The following is a 15,864-nucleotide window of genomic DNA, read 5'->3' as shown; positions in this document are numbered from 1 at the left end:
GACGAAACTCAGACTGACTCTGTCTTTTTTACGCGCTTGGTCTCCTTTCTCTCTCGCCCCCATTGGTTTTTTAGGAGGTGCTTCCTCGAGTCACACCTAATAACCTGGCTGCTGGACGGGACACTCTCTCTCTTTGCATTCTTGCCCTAGCACTGGTGACCAAGTTCATTCCTTTGCCAGCATTAGAGCCTACTTCCTTGGTATTTTGGTGTATACTGAAGAGGAACTAAAATATCTAGCCTCATGAACTGAACAACTACTGGACTCTTCAAATTTCCATTGGTAAGCATACATTGTTGGACTACCTGGACTACAGCTTGTAAGACAGTCTAAAAATCAACTTTGTACATACATGGAGAGATTCATTCTACCAGTCCTGTCCATGTAGAGAAGCTTGAATAATGCAATTGTGTTTTTTTTTTCACTTGCCCACTGAGGAAGATGTGCTGGCTAACAATGGTTCTCATGAATGCATTCTTGCTTGCTCCATTATTCTCTATGTATTCAACCTGCCATGAAGACTACTCTTTATTATTATTCAATTTGCCAACACTTTGCTCTGAACTTCACTAATAAAAACTCCTTAAGCAATGGAGCCATTATCAGGCTTTCGGATGGGAGAAAGACATTTTCTTGTTTGTGACCTAGTTCCTACTTTTCTTTCCTCATTGTCTGAGGTCCCTATGAGAAGCAGGTAAAAAGTACATTCAGTTCACCTGAACTCAGTGGGAAGCCACCTAACAAACATCTCCTTTTGTGTGCTTAAATCTCTCTTTAGTTGTTAATATTCTGGGTATCCATCCACCTGTGTGACAGGGAATCACTCCACTCCACATAGTATAGTGTGCTGTAAAAGCTAGCTGTCCACATTGTGTCCAGGAGGATGAAGGGGAAGGGCCTATGGAGGGCAGGAAGAGAGCAGGATTTGTTATTAGAGCCAGGGGCAGGTGCCATTGAAATGCATCTCTCTGCTGGTTCAGAAAAGGTCTGGGTCTGGGGTGGAAGGCAGGGTCAGAAATCATTGTGCTGTATCTTTAAGCACAGTGTAACCCTATGGAAGATGCTCTTGTCACTCAGGCCTCACTAGCCAATCAGGCCCTCCAGGCGACCTGCCAGTCAGAATTTGTGCAGGGTCCTTCCGGTCACCAGCTTCAGGCTTGGCTTTGAAAAGAAGCTGGCGCCAGTGTTTTTGTGTCCTTTGCTGCGAGTGCTGCTGCAGGGAGCTGAGCAGAGAGCATAGGGCAGCTGGAAAACCACGCTATGGTGAGCGAGGGGCCTATCCCCAGACTGGGAGGAGCAGCCAGTTGAGTCATAGGAGGCAGTGTGGTGTGTTCTCTCCTGGCTGCGTGGGATCAGTGGCTGGATGGAGAGTTCGACAGGTTCTTGCCTGTCCTGCACGTCCTTTGCAATTCCTGGGCCTTCTGGTAGCCTCTGTGTAAGTTCACTCTGCAGTCTGCATCTGTGCAGAGCATTGGGAGTGGGACTGTGCTTGGAAATAACCTTGTTGTTGACATCACTGTGAAATGGAGGCAGCCTTAGTGCTTATGTTGTTGCTATAAAACACAAATTTGCCAAACTCAGAGTGCCCCGGTCCCTCTCCTATCTTCCAAAAGTACTGCGATGTGAACTCTTCACATTTAAGGTTCAGATGCATCTAGGGTTAATTCTGTGGAGCTTGTAAACAGTATCTCATGTGTAAAGTGGAACTTGATGGTACAAATTCTTACTAGTTCTTAGGAGATATTAATTCAAAGTAGAATTTAGGTAAAGGATGGCTGCATCACAAATACCACAAAGATAAGTAGTATGCTAACCATGTTGGTTAGAAATTAGTATGATAAAGTGTAATTGTGTGTTCCCCAGGATTAACCAGTTACATTCACATAACAAAGGAGACAACCCTGATTTCCAACCAGCAGAAAGGCCCATCCACACATTAAAAAAACAGCTTCTAAATGCTGCTAAAGTGACCATTGCATGGTCACAACCAACATTAAGTCCTGGTGTGCCATAAAGGTATATTAATTCTAGAACAGGGGCCTCTCCAGGCTTTTTGGAAAGCAGTTTTGAGTTGAAGCCTTTCATGTTGATTGAGGTGGACTTGAACCCTGTCTGTAGCCCCACAGGACATTGCTGTTGTTGTCATCCTGACTAACCACCCTAAATCTTGTATTTTACATCTACAGCACCACAGAGTTCTAAAGTTGACAGATTGAGTCACATAGTGGACTGTCCATTTCAGAACAGGGAAAGGATTTGTGTATGGGGCATGGCTTCTCCCTTCAGACCAGAAGAAGAGGAACAGTGTGCTCTGTACACTGCAGGGGGGAACAGACTAGACAATAGCTTGGTCACAGCCTGAAGTTGAAGGCAGTGAGCTAGCTGCAGGGCTCTCCATTACAAAGAAGGACTGATGGGGCAGGAGAGTGACTTTCTGTGTAATCTTCCTGCATGTATTATTTCTTCCATGTGAATGAAGACAGACTGAATTGGTGGGCATACAGTTTTGGGAAGATAGCTTGAACTACCAAGTATTCAGTTTCCAATTAGAAAACTCTATGTAGATATGTGCAATCCTGGCTGACACAGTTCACTCAGATGTTTGAGACACAGGCCATTGGCTGTAATTCCATGTGTTAGCTTGCAACACTCAGTGGCTAATACTTTACATGGGACAAAGTCATACAGTCTCTTCTTAATGGTAGTCTCTCTACCAGGTTATTACCTACTTCCTTTCATCATCAGTATACCCAATTGCCCTTCCAATGATTTTTATCATTATAAAATATTAATTATTGGTATCATTACAAAAATTTATTTTCTTTAAATGCAGTACTGTAATTTTTTTCTATTTATGAATGTTTCTCAGTTTCAGAATTTCATTCCATTTTTTCCTTAATGCTCCTTTTTTAAAATGTATTTGTTTATATCAGTTTAGAACAGTGGTTCTCAACACAAGAGATCATGGCTCCCTTTGGGAGATCAAATGACCCTATCGCAGGACTTGCCTAAGACCATCAGAAAGCACAGACAGTTAATTATATTATAATTCCTAACAGTATCAAAAATATGGTCATGTACTAGCAGTGAAAATATTTTTATAGTTGGGGGTCAGCAAATCATGAGGAACTGTATTCAAGGGTCACATATTTGTGGTTTTGCTGCTTAAGTGACTGGATATCATTCATATATTGGCTTTACATCTTGAAAACCTTCTCATATGTATTGTCTCTTTTTTCCTAATTGCATGAACTGTCAACATGACACAGCTTAGAGTCATCTGAGGGAACATCAATTTAGTATGCCTAGAATATCTGATTACTGTCTCTGAGAGAGATTGTGTTGATTATGATTGATGTTTGAAACTCTTTTGCTGAGTTGTCAATATCTCTAACCATGTGGGCCTGGACTGGACAAGAGAGCTAGTTTAGCACAAGAAAGACAGTGGCAAAGCAAGAGAAAAAGCTAGGTAGCAATGTTTCCTCATGTTCTGTCTTCTTTTGTTACCTTGAGATTTTATCCTATGCTCCACAAGGATGGAGTGTGACCAAGTGTATCCATCAAAGAAATCTGTTCATCACCTTTTTGGTAAGGTAATTTAATCACAGCAACATAGAAGAAAGTTGGAATAAAAAATGGTACCTCAAATGTGATTTTTTTCTTGCTGCAAAGGACTTGAAAGTCTTAGGCCTGCCCTTACAATCCTGAATGGAATTGTTTTGTTGTTTTATTATCTAGCCCAGTGAGGCCACTGATTCATGGCAGCTCTTCTCCCAGGTTGAGAGTGCTGAGGTTATAAGTCATATACTTCTATCAATTGTAAAAAGTTAGTGTTAGATAAGAAGAGCTAGGTTTACTGCTTCTTGTAAGACTTGGACTTGAAAGTGGTTCAGCCAAATGAAAGCTGTATAGCAGAGTCTGGGGAGACTGAGGGCTTTTGTTCATATCCCTTGTGCCATTCACACAGTTGAGGGGGAGCATGATATGGGGGATTTTAAAACAAAAACTCAACAAATGTAGAGTAATGGTAACCAAATTTGGCTACTTGTATGGAATGCAAGAAGAGTTTACTCTACCTTACTCAACACCATCTGAGTTACTGACTCATACCAGTTAGTATATGGAGCCTAGAAATTGAATTTTAAATAAAAATGATTTAGTGTTGGAATTTGTAATTCCCTTCCCAAGAGTAGTACAGCTCCACAGTGGGCTGGGCCCTACCTCATAAATCATTAATCAAGAAAACATCCACAATAGAAGTTCCTCTTCCCAAGTAATGCTAGCTTATGTCATGTTGAGGAAAAGCCAAACAGGACAAGGACTATGAGTTAAGAGCAAGCCTAGGCTTTGTAGTGAAAGTGAAAGCAAGCAAAATATCAAAATAAACAAATAAATCCTCACAATTAGTTTATCTTTTAGAATTACTCTTTTCAAGTAATTTGACCCTATTTCCAAGACTTTGCAATATTTGATTATGAAAGCATCTAGTATCTAGTATGTCTGTATTACCAAACTTGATGAGTTTGTTCAGAGGTATAAAAAAGAGAAGGATGCTTTGGATGTGGGTAGTATTCACTCCAGGTATCATACACTTTGATCTTTATTCCTAAATCATATCTCAGGATGACACCAGAGAAATGACACCCATTGTTGTCCTCTTGCCCACTCATGAACATTGCCCACCATACACAATTTGCATCTTCATATGAATACTCATGGAAAATACAAAGAAAAATTAAAGATTAGTGTAGCTAGAGTTTTCCTGCCTTGCCCACAGTCAGGAGAAACCTCTATCACCCGCCAGTCCCACAGCCACTCAGACCCGACCAACACAGAAACTTATATTGCTTACAAACTGTATGACCGTGGCAGGCTTCTTGCTAACTGTTCTTATATCTTAAATTAATCCATTTCCATAAATCTATACCTTGCCATGTGGTTCATGGCTTACTGGCATCTTCACATGCTGCTTGTCCTGGTGGCGGCTGGCAGTGACTCCTTCTGCCTTCCTGTTCTTTCTTTTCTCCTCTCTGTTAGTCCTGCCCATACTTCCTGCCTAGCCACTGGCCAATCAGTGTTTTATTTATTGACCAATCAGAGCAATTTGACATACAGAACATCCCACAGCAGATTAGGAATATTGAGAAGTGAAAATATCTAGGAGTTCATTAATATGACTTTTTTTGTTCACTAGAGAGCAAAGTTGAATATTGGAACTTAAGTGGGCTGATTAAAGTCTTAGGGAAGCCTCTGAGTAAGATTCAGAAGAGCCATTTAAGGTAAAAGAGTTTGTAAGAAGGATTGAGTGTAAATTAATGGAGCAGATGCTAGAAGTAACGTCTAAAAGGTACCAGAAAATGTGCTATCATTAGGGGAAAGAAAGAACAGCAGCGCATGACTTGTCTTGTTAATGTAAATGAATGTGCTCAATATTTTACAGTTTGAACACACACATTTTTTACAGTGCATTTTTGGAGGCCTTGGACAGCTATGGGCATTGTTTCCTTTTTACGTATGGGTCTTGTGGATCAAACTCGTCTTTAGCCTTGGTTGAAACAGCCTTTATTGTCTGAGGCAACTCCTTAGTCCTCATATTTTTTTTATAACTTATTTATTTGTCAGAGTTAATTTGCATGTGTGTCTAGGGCTATTGTAGCAGGAAGTCTTCCTTTGTCCTGTCTAGCCTGGCTTAAGGTCCTGCAGCCACTTATAAAGTAATCACTCAGAGGCTTATATTAATAACAAACTGTGTGGCTATGGCCTATTGCTCAAGCTGCTTGCTAACTAACACTGCCCATTTCTATTAATCTGTATGTCACCATGTATTTCATGGCTTTACCTATATTCCATTTCATGCTGCTCCTTGGACAGCATAATGGTGTCTCCCGCACTTCTGCCTTTCTTCTTCCTGTCTCTGTCTTGGACTTCCCACTTATCTATAACCTGACTCATCATAGGCCAGAGCAGCTTCTTTATTAACCAATCATAGTAACACATATTCACAGCATGCATAAAGGCCATCCCACAGCACTTCCCCTTTCCTGTCTAATGAAAAAGGAAGGTTGTACCACAGTAAACTTTAACAATGTAAAATTATATATTGCAAGGAGTTATCAAGCAAGAATCACAGTTACAATATCTAGTTCATTTATATTTGGCAAAATTGAATGATTTTTTCTATCATCTATCCTATTTTTGTGAGTCTAAGTTTCATATCTAATTTATCTTTTATCATTAATTAGAGAAAATTATAACTATGTAATCTTCAATTCTATCAAATAACCCAGAAGGATATAATATTACCTAAGTCAACAGGAAATGCAATTGTAAGCAATTTTCAACATTCTCGAAATGATAAAAAAAGGGGAAATGTAGTGATATATTGTGTACCCTAATAAACTTGTCTGGGTATCAGAGGACCGAGATAGCCACTAGATTAGACACAGAGACCAGACAGTAGTGGCACACACCCTTAGTCCTATGACTCCAGAGGCAGAGATCCTTATGGATCTCAGTCCAAGGCTACACTGGAAACAGAGCCAGGCCATGAAGGCACACACCTTTAATCCCAGTACTAAGAAGCACACATGCATTTAATCCCAGGAAGAGACAGGGCTAGGTGGAGAAAGGTATATAAGGCATGAGGAAACAGGGATTAGAGCAGTTCACCTAAGACCCTTTCAGTGAGGACCATGCTCTATAAAATTAAGCTTCTGATTCACATATATGTTTGACCATGAATAATAAATAAGACACCAAGATGCCTTTGAATTAGTAATGATATGGCTTTTCACTAGGCATCTCAAAAAATGGGAAAAATAAAATTTAACCCATACGAGTCATTAGAAGCAAAGTTATTGGAACAGGCATCTCAGAAAACAAGCCTTGTACTTATTAAGTGCCTCACTAGGCTTCCTGTTCAATTCAAGGACAAAGAGCAACTTTGTCATTATTCGCACATTGGGTTAATGGAAGCTGAACACCTGATGTAATTTATCATGGGACCTTAGGTGGGCTCCACCAAATATTTCATGGTCTAATAAATTATGGTGTAGAAATAAACTTATACTTTTAGTCTTTCTCAGCAGTATGGCTTCACTGTTTGCTCACACAGGAGGACATACAATACTTCCTTGTGAAGAGTAATACTTAGTACCTGTGGTAGTCTGAATGTAATTGACCCCCTCATAAGCTTATAAGGAGTAGCACTATTATGAGGTGTAGCTGTGTTTCCAATATGTATGTCCTTGTTGAAGGCAGTGTGTCACTGCGGGGTTGGGCTTTGTGGTCTCATTATATGCTCAAACCATGTCCTGTATTCAAGCCCACTCCCTATTGCCTGCATGTCTAGATATATAATGCCCTGCTCCTTCTCCAGCACCATGTCTGCCTGCACACTACTATGTTGCACCATGATGATAGTGGACAAAACCTCTGAAAATGTAAGCCACCTCAATTAAATGTTTTTCTTTATTAATAGTGCCATGGTCCAGGTGTCTCTTCACAACAATAGAAACCCTAACTAAGGCAACACGTGATTAATTACCCTTTAGAGAGGAAATATTATGAGAAACACTGCTAATTTTACTTTTGATAGAATCACATTTTGCATATGCTTGTGTAGTTGCTCATGTGGTATTAGTCGAAATTCTAGTAATCCACTGTGGTCATTTTTTATTTCCTGTAACATACAATAACAGCTATTTTACTCTTTGTGCTAATAGCACAATAAATAATAGCATAATTGTCTGTCACCAACCTTCTTTTATTTTTTGACCCCAGTAAGATTAAAAATAAAGTGGTATTCCAAAAAATTCAATAGAATACTTGGAAATTCTCTAACTATTTTAGAAAAACATTCTTAAAATTTCATTGGGTAACTGGTAGCTTGAATATTTGCTTTAAAGAGTATTATTACAGCTTCCACCTTTGGAGGCTTAGCATTAAAACAAACTGCCCAGCCAGGCAGTGCTGGATATGCCTTAAATCCCAGCACTTGGGAGGCAGAGCCAGGTGGATCTCTGTGAGTTTGAGGCCAGCCTGGTCTACAGAGCGACACAGAATCCCTGCCTCAAAAAACTGAAAACAAACAAACAAAACCAAACAAATATCATAATTTATAAATAAAGTCGTTAAAATGTTTCTAAATTAGAAAAAGTTTAAGAAAAATAGATATTGACTTCATAGAATAATGAATTCCCATGGTGGAAGAAAACAACCTGGCAATGTAAATATAAAAATTTTCCCACTTCCAATTCTCTTGATATTTATGTAAATATAAAGACAATTATTTGGAAGTTCCCTCTTATGTAGAAAACTGCCCAGCTTGGAATATTTACCCCATGGTATAGCATGAAATGTTTACTGCAATTATTACAAAATAATCAACATATATTATTCATTATACTATAGACTGTGAGTTTTATGCCAACTGGAGATTTCTTTTGTGTCAAACAAAAAATAAACCGTATTCAACTTTATTTGTGAGTGAGTGAGTGAGTGAGTGAGTGTGTGTGTGTGTGTGTGTGTGTGTGTGTGTGTGTGTATGTGTTTTTTTATAGAGAAATGTATTACTGTCATATTCCCTATGTAGACAAATCTGGCTTGAATTCATGGAGATCTGCCTGGCTATCCTACTTTGCTATATCCATTTCTGTGAATGATTTGACTGAGACCAGTAGCTGACACCTGAAATTAATAGATATTATCCTGAACCTCAGGATCTCTGCTCAGGTTTAAGCCTGGACACGAGTGTATTTTGAAAAGGATTTTAGGATGAGTCAATACAAATCAGAGTTGCAATTTTATTTTGAGACATGGTCTCTCTATGTATCTCTGACTGTCCTTGAACTCAGAATGTGGACAAGGTTGGCCCCAAATTCCCAGAACTCTGCCTGCCTCTGCCACTGAAGAGTTGGAATAAAAGGTGTGTGCCATATCATTCACTTGTAATAATTGGATAATGATAATAATAAGTTTATTATTTATTTACTTATGACTGTATGTATGTGCTCACTTATGTGTGGGAAGGTGCGTGTGTGTGTCATGGCTTGGGTGTAAAAGTCAGAGAACAATTTTGGGTGCTGGTCCTTTCCCTTCATTGTGTTTGAGATAGGGTCTCTAGTTTGCTATCACATGTAATTAGGCTTGCAGGATTTCTTCTGTCTATTTTTTATTTTACCTTAAAAGCACTGTATTAAAGGCATGCATGATTACAACAGTTTTTGTTTTTGTTTGTTTTTTGTTTTATTTTATTTTATTTTATTTTGAGACAAGGTTTCTCTGTGTAGCTTTGTGCCTTTCCTGGAACTCATTCACTCTGTAGTCCAGGCTGACCTCAAATTCACAGAGATCCGCCTGCCTCTGCCTCCCAAGTGCTGGGATTAAAGGCATGCTCCCCCCCCCCCCCCCCCGCCCTGCACCTGACATCTATCTTTATAATGTAGAAGTAAAGGGATAGTTAGTTACAAGGTGATTACTTTCTCTGTTATATCATTTTCACAGCCCTAAAGATTATTAAGTAGAACTTTTTGGACTGAGTCTGTTTTGAGTCACAGTCTCAATTTCTAATCCTTTCTGGCTTGGAACTTACTATGTGGTAGATAGGCTAGGCCTGGTTTTTGCAGAGATCCATCTGCCTCTGCCTCTTGTGACCATACCTATGGGGCTAGAGTTTTCCTGCCTTGCCCACAGTCAGGACAAATCTTTATCACCCGCCAGTCCCACAGCCTCTCACACCCAACCAAGTAAACACAGAGACTTATATTGCTTTCAAACTATATGTATGTCCATGGCAGGCTTCTTACTAACTGTTCTTATAGCTTAAATTAGTCCATTTCCACAAATCTATACCCTGCCAATGGCTCGTGGCTTACCGGTACTTTACATCTTCCTTGTCCTGGGGGCTGCTGCAGGCAGTGACTCCTTCTGCCTTCCTGTTCTTTCTTTTCTCCTCTCTGTTAGTCCCGCCTATACTTCCTGCTGAGCCATGGGCAATCAGGTTCTATTTTTTGACCAATCAGAGCAATTTGACATACAGACCATCCCCCAGCACAGCCAAGTGCAGACCATCTCAGACACCTGCACTCAGACCCGTGGTCCTAATCATCCTCTATGCAGACCTGCTCGGTAAAGCCACGAGGAACCCGAGAACGGGCTCCCACAGGACATACGGAACATCCCACAGCATACCTAGGTAAAAGGAGATGCTTATCATAGATTTAGCACAGATATAGTAGAAAGAAAGAACTGTGGGAAAGTGTGGTCTTGTGAAGGAGAGCCACACTTAAGAATTGATTCAGGGCCTTGTTCCAGTTTTGGTTACTCTGTAAGTTCCATTTCAGTGAATATTTAGGCAGCCCCTCTCTCCCTATGTTTGTGTGTGTCTCTCTTTTCTGTGTCTCTCTGTCTTTCTTTCTCTCTTTTTCTTTGGTAACAAGATTATCAGTCAGTTCCTGAGGAGGCTTGTTTGGGATTCTGATTCAATACGGTAAAAACACGGGTCAGAAGAGTTCTGTACTGTGCCTTACTCTACATGAGGTTCATAATTCTGCCCTGGCAATCCTCAGAAAATTGCTTACATCTGGGGAAGGAATAAGTCCATACTCAAAAGGTTTTATATACTTTGGCCTCAAACATGGTTCATTGATACTTGATATACCACTAAAAAAGGAATGTTTTTCTCTATCTACACAGCAAATTTTATTAGTTTTGTGTGATGGTTAATATTGATTTTTCAACCTGATAAGATCTAGAATCAGCCAAGTGCCACTCCTTCAGGTCACCTGTAGGGATTATGTTCTTACTATGTCACCAGCCTGCGACCATGTCCCAGTCTAAAAAGCGGGCATGCACTTCCACAGCTCTCTCTGCCCGGGTTTATCTAGATGATGTTATTCTCTGGGATGTGCATATGAGAGATTAGTTTGTATATTAAGTTCATTGAGATGAGAAGCCTCTTCTCCCTTCCAGAAATGATATCACCAATTCATTCCATGGTTTTGTTACTGTATGATGTAATAATGACTAACATTTATCACTCTGGATCCTGACTGTGGATACAGTGTGATCAACCACCATTACCTGCCACTGTGATTGCTTTTATAAACCTTCTTTTTACTCACTTTTAAAATTTTACGTTTTGTGTGTCCACATGTTCATACCATAATACTCTGTAATGTTGAATAAGAATTCACCCAAGCCAGTCATGGTGTCCCAATCCGATGATCACAGAACATCAGATGCAGAGGCTGTTGTTTTAAGGGTTTCAACATCATCCAAGGACTGAGCGTACAAAGGGTTATGGAGGACTGTCTGCAGGAACAGGTGGAACTACAATGGGCCCAGGAAACTGTAATGTAGGACACTGAGGCAAGAGGCCAGGTAATATTTACTAAGGACTGAGATCTATAAAGTACACCCACAACACAGAGCAAGGTAAACATAGCTGCTAATCCAGCTTGTCTCTCTCTACCAGCAGCCTGATTTTACAATCCAAAGCAAAAGCTTCCAAGCTCCCTACCAGAACCATGATAGCCAGCTTCATTTGTAACCCAAAAGGGGAGTGAATAGAGGAGATGGTGGGGTCAGATAAGGCCTGGAATAAAACAGAAAGGGAATTTATGTGCTCAGAATATATTCATATGAGTGGTTAAGTGAAACGTTATGAATCTATCATAAATATGCTCAAACTCTACAATCTTACAGGTGGTTAGGTAAGTCCGTAAGTCACTCAAATAAAACTCCCTCTATTTTCCTGTGTCGCCATATACTGGCAGGGTGGGGTAACTTTGGTGGGAGCCAGGAAATCTGTCTCAAAGCTACTTTGCACCCGGTATGCAAAAATCCCTTTGTTCTGAGACAATGGCTCAGGAATGCCCTTTGGGCTGATAGAAACAAGTCTTGCTCAAGAAACAAGCCTATGCCTAGGATGCTAGGCAGAGAAGTTCTTGGAAGCACACATAGCATACTAGAAAATCATTGTAGGAACTGGCTAATATATATACAAAAGCTAAAATATCACCAAGACCTCTTAAGCCATGGCTTGACCTTTGGAAATGTCCTTGACCTTTCCCAGTAATTGTGTTTCTCACAATAGCCGAATTCCATTACACTTTCTTGTATCTTGTGGCAATGAACCCGGTAGATGTGAGCAACCGTCTTATTAAATAAGAAACACAGAGCCAATACAGAGATGAAAGCCAAGAGGTCAGAGCAATAGCTAAGAGCTAAAATCCTTACCTTTCACTGTCGTGTTGGTCCTACCTCTTCGACAGAGACCTACTTCCTGTGCCTGTCTTTTTTTTATAGAGTTTCTGTTCTGCCTTCTCATTGGTTGTAAACCCAGCCACATGACCTCCTAGTCACTGCCTGTCTGTACAGACCTCCAGGTCTTCTATGGTTGGTATTGAGATTAAAGGTGTGTGTCTCCAATGCTGGCTGTATCCTTGAACACACACAGATCTACCTAGCTCTGCCTACCAAGTGGTGGGATTATAGGCATTCACCATTACTGCCCAGCTTTAGCTATGTTTTGCTAATAGCTCTGACCCCTGGGCAACTTTATTAATTAACATACAAATGACATTTCAGTACAAATAAAATATCACTATAGAACCCAAAACAAAGTAAGGATGACAGGATATGTGGAATACAAAGTCTGTCTAGGCTGTCTTCCCTTTGAGCATTAGCAATGCACAGTATCAATAAAGTGATTCTTTGATTCTTTGTTAATCTTGTAAGTGTGTGGAGTAATTTCTCCCTTGGATGGCATATTAAATCTAGAACAGCTGCATTTTCAGCCTTTTAGAGAAAATGTTTCTGAGGTAAGCTCTCCTATGTTGACTCAGGTGGCCTTGATTCCAGCCTGTTGCTCTCCTTGTTGTCCTCTCTATTACACCATCAACATTCTTTTTTTTTTAATTTTTATTTATTTTATTTTACAATACCATTCAGTTCTACATGTCAGCCACGGGTTCACCTATTCTCCCCCCTCCTACCCTCTCCCCTTACCCCTCATTCTCACCTCCTCCAGGGCAAATCCTCCCCCAAGGACTGTGATCAACCTGGTAGACTCAGTCCAGGCAGGTCCAGTCCCTTCCTCCCAGACTGAGCCAAGTGTCTCTGTATAAGCTCCAGGTTTCAAACAGCCGACCCATGCAATGAGCACAGGACTTCTTCACACTGCCTAGTTGCCTCCCAAACTAATCAAGCCAAGCAACTGTCACACCTATTCAGAGGGCCTGATCCAGCTGGGGGCCCCTCAGCCTTTGGTTCATAGTTCATGTGTTTCCATTCATTTGGCTGTTTTTTTTTTCAATAATTGAGTAAAACCAAAATTTATTATAAGCCACAGTCGTCCTAGGGACCTCCATGCTATTTATATAGCCTCCATGGTTCTATGGGTTGTGATCTGATTGTTCTTTACTTTATATCTAGAATCCACTTATGAGTGAGTATATACCATGACTGTCTTTCTGGGTTTGGGTTACCTCACTCAGGATGATTTTTTTCTAGTTCCATCCATTTGCCTGCAAATTTCATGCTTTCATTGTTTTTCTCTGCTGAGTAGTACTCCACTGTGTATATGTACCACATTTTTTTCATCCATTCTTCCGTTGACGGGCATCTAGGTTGTTTCCAGGTTCTGGCTATTACAAATAGTGTTGCTATGAACATAGCTGAGCATATATCTTTATGGTATGAATCAGCATTCCTTGGGTATATGCCCAAGAGTGGGATGGCTGGGTCTTGAGGTAGTTCGATTCCTAATTTTCTGAGAAACCGCCATACTGATTCCCACAGTGGTTGTACAAGTTTACATTCCCACCAACAGTGGAGGAGTGTTCCCTTTGTTCCACATCCTCTCCAACATTGGCTGTCATTGGTGTTTTTGATTGTAGCCATTCTGACAGGTGTAAGGTGGTATCTCAGAGTCGTTTTGATTTGCATTTCTCTGATGATTAAGGATGTTGAGCATTTCTTTAAATGTCTTTCAGCCATTTGTGTTTCTTGTTTTGTGAATTCTCTGTTTAGCTCTTTAGCCCGTTTTTTAATTGGACTGTTCAGTATTTTGATGTCTAGTTTCTTGAGTTCTTTATATACAGTGGAGATCAATCCTCTGTCAGATGTGGGGTTGGTGAAGATCTTTTCCAGTTCTGTTGGCTGTCTTTTTGTCTTATTGACTGTGTCTCTTGCCCTGCAAAAGCTTCTCAGTTTCGAGAGGTCCCATTTATTAATTGTTGTGCTCAGGGTCTGTGCTGTTGGTGTTTTATTTAGGAAATGATCTCTGGTGCCAATGAGTTCAAGAGTGCTTCCTACTCTCTTTTCTATTAAGTTTAGTGTAACTGGATTTATGTTCAGGTCCTTGATCCACTTGGACTTGAGTTTTGTGCATGGTGACAGATATGGATCTATTTGTAATCTTTTACATATTGAGATCTAGTTATGCCAGCACCATTTGTTGCAGATACTTTCTTTTTTCCATTGTATAGTTTTGGCTCCTTTGTCAAAAACCAGGTGTTCGTATGTGCATGGATTAATGTCAGGGTCTTCAATTTGATTCCATTGGTCCATATGTCAGTTTTTATACCAGTACCAAGCTGTTTTTATTACTATAGCTCTATAGTAGAGTTTGAGGTCAGGGATGGTGATTACACCTTCAACATTCTTAAATTAAATGACTGTACCACTTCAGAGTTTTAAATTTTTCCATCTGAGTCATATACTAGACTCTCCATTGCAGTCACAGGAAAAGGATTTGCATGTGGAGGAGGCTTCTACATTCAGATCAGATGAAGAAGAATAGTTTATTTTGTACACTGCAGGGGGAAATAGGGCAGGTGATCAACTGCTGGAGTCACCATTATGAATAAGGTCCTGATTGTGGGAGGAGGAGTGATTTTATCATTTCCCAGCCTTTTTAATCCATATCATGTAAATGAACACCAGATTGGTGAGGTACAGTTTGTGATTATTAATTTGAGCCAAAGAATATTGAGTTTCACAACAGAGAACTCTCCAATGCAGATATGTTCAACCCTATTTGACACAGTTAAGTCAGCAAAAAAGGATTGGGAAACAGGCCATTAGATTGTAACTTTTCTGCCGGGCGGTGGTGGCGCATGCCTTTAATCCAAGCACTCGGGAGGCAGAGGCAGGTGGATCTCTGTGAGTTCGAGGCCAGCCTGGGCTACCAAGTGAGTTCCAGGAAAGGCACAAAGCTACACAAGAGAAACCCTGTCTCAAAAAAAAAAAAATAGATTGTAACTTTTCTTTTGTATCTGATTACTGATCTCAGCAGCCAGCATGTGCCTATGGGAAAGGTCAATCTACCTCTTATTAATGGCATTTCCTCTAATATGTTAGGACCTAGTCTTTTTCAATGACAATATAGGTAAGTTTTTTATTTTAAGAATAAATTATATTTATCATTTTATAAAGTCAATTATTGGTATCTTTTTTTAAAATTTCATTTTCTTTAAATGTATTGCTGCTCTATTTTCTGTTTGTTTCTGTTCTCCAATATTTCTCAGTCATTAATAATATCATTGCCTCTTTTCTCTAGTGTTGTTGATTATTTATATCTGTGTAGAGTAATGTCTCCTGTAGCTTCAGCTTGCCTCCTGGCATAAAATTGAGAATTGCTTTGAACACCTAATCCTGCCTCTGCAGCCCAGTGCTGAGAAGACAGTCATGTGACTTCCAGGCTGGGACTTTATGAACTAATGGGTGTCCTCCAATCACTCTGGCTTTTATTGGGCTCATACAAAAGGAGAGGGACCTTTGCAAAAATTGAGTTCATCAAACATCTTTGAATCTGGTGTAGTGTGACAGTGCAGAAGTGGAGAGGCAGAAAGAAGGATG

The 15,864-nt window shown here is 40.1% G+C and overlaps 1 protein-coding gene across 1 annotated transcript in view; it reads left to right on the top strand.

Moving 5' to 3' along the window:
• The first annotated feature begins 1,269 nt into the window (after positions 1–1,269).
• The window catches only part of LOC114685186 (zinc finger protein 431-like), a 29,783-nt gene continuing 15,188 nt past the window's right edge, over positions 1,270–15,864 (top strand). Inside the window, exon 1 of the mRNA XM_037202261.1 lies at positions 1,270–1,435. Within this exon, the coding sequence (XP_037058156.1) occupies positions 1,364–1,435 (72 nt within the window). The 5' untranslated portion in view covers positions 1,270–1,363. The remainder of the gene's footprint in view (positions 1,436–15,864) is intronic.

The sequence above is a fragment of the Peromyscus leucopus genome, chromosome 1 (genome assembly GCF_004664715.2).
Source record: "Peromyscus leucopus breed LL Stock chromosome 1, UCI_PerLeu_2.1, whole genome shotgun sequence".
Taxonomy (NCBI): domain Eukaryota; kingdom Metazoa; phylum Chordata; class Mammalia; order Rodentia; family Cricetidae; genus Peromyscus; species Peromyscus leucopus.
The sequence above is the reverse complement of the archived record's forward strand: the minus strand, read 5'-3'. Positions and strand labels throughout refer to the sequence as shown.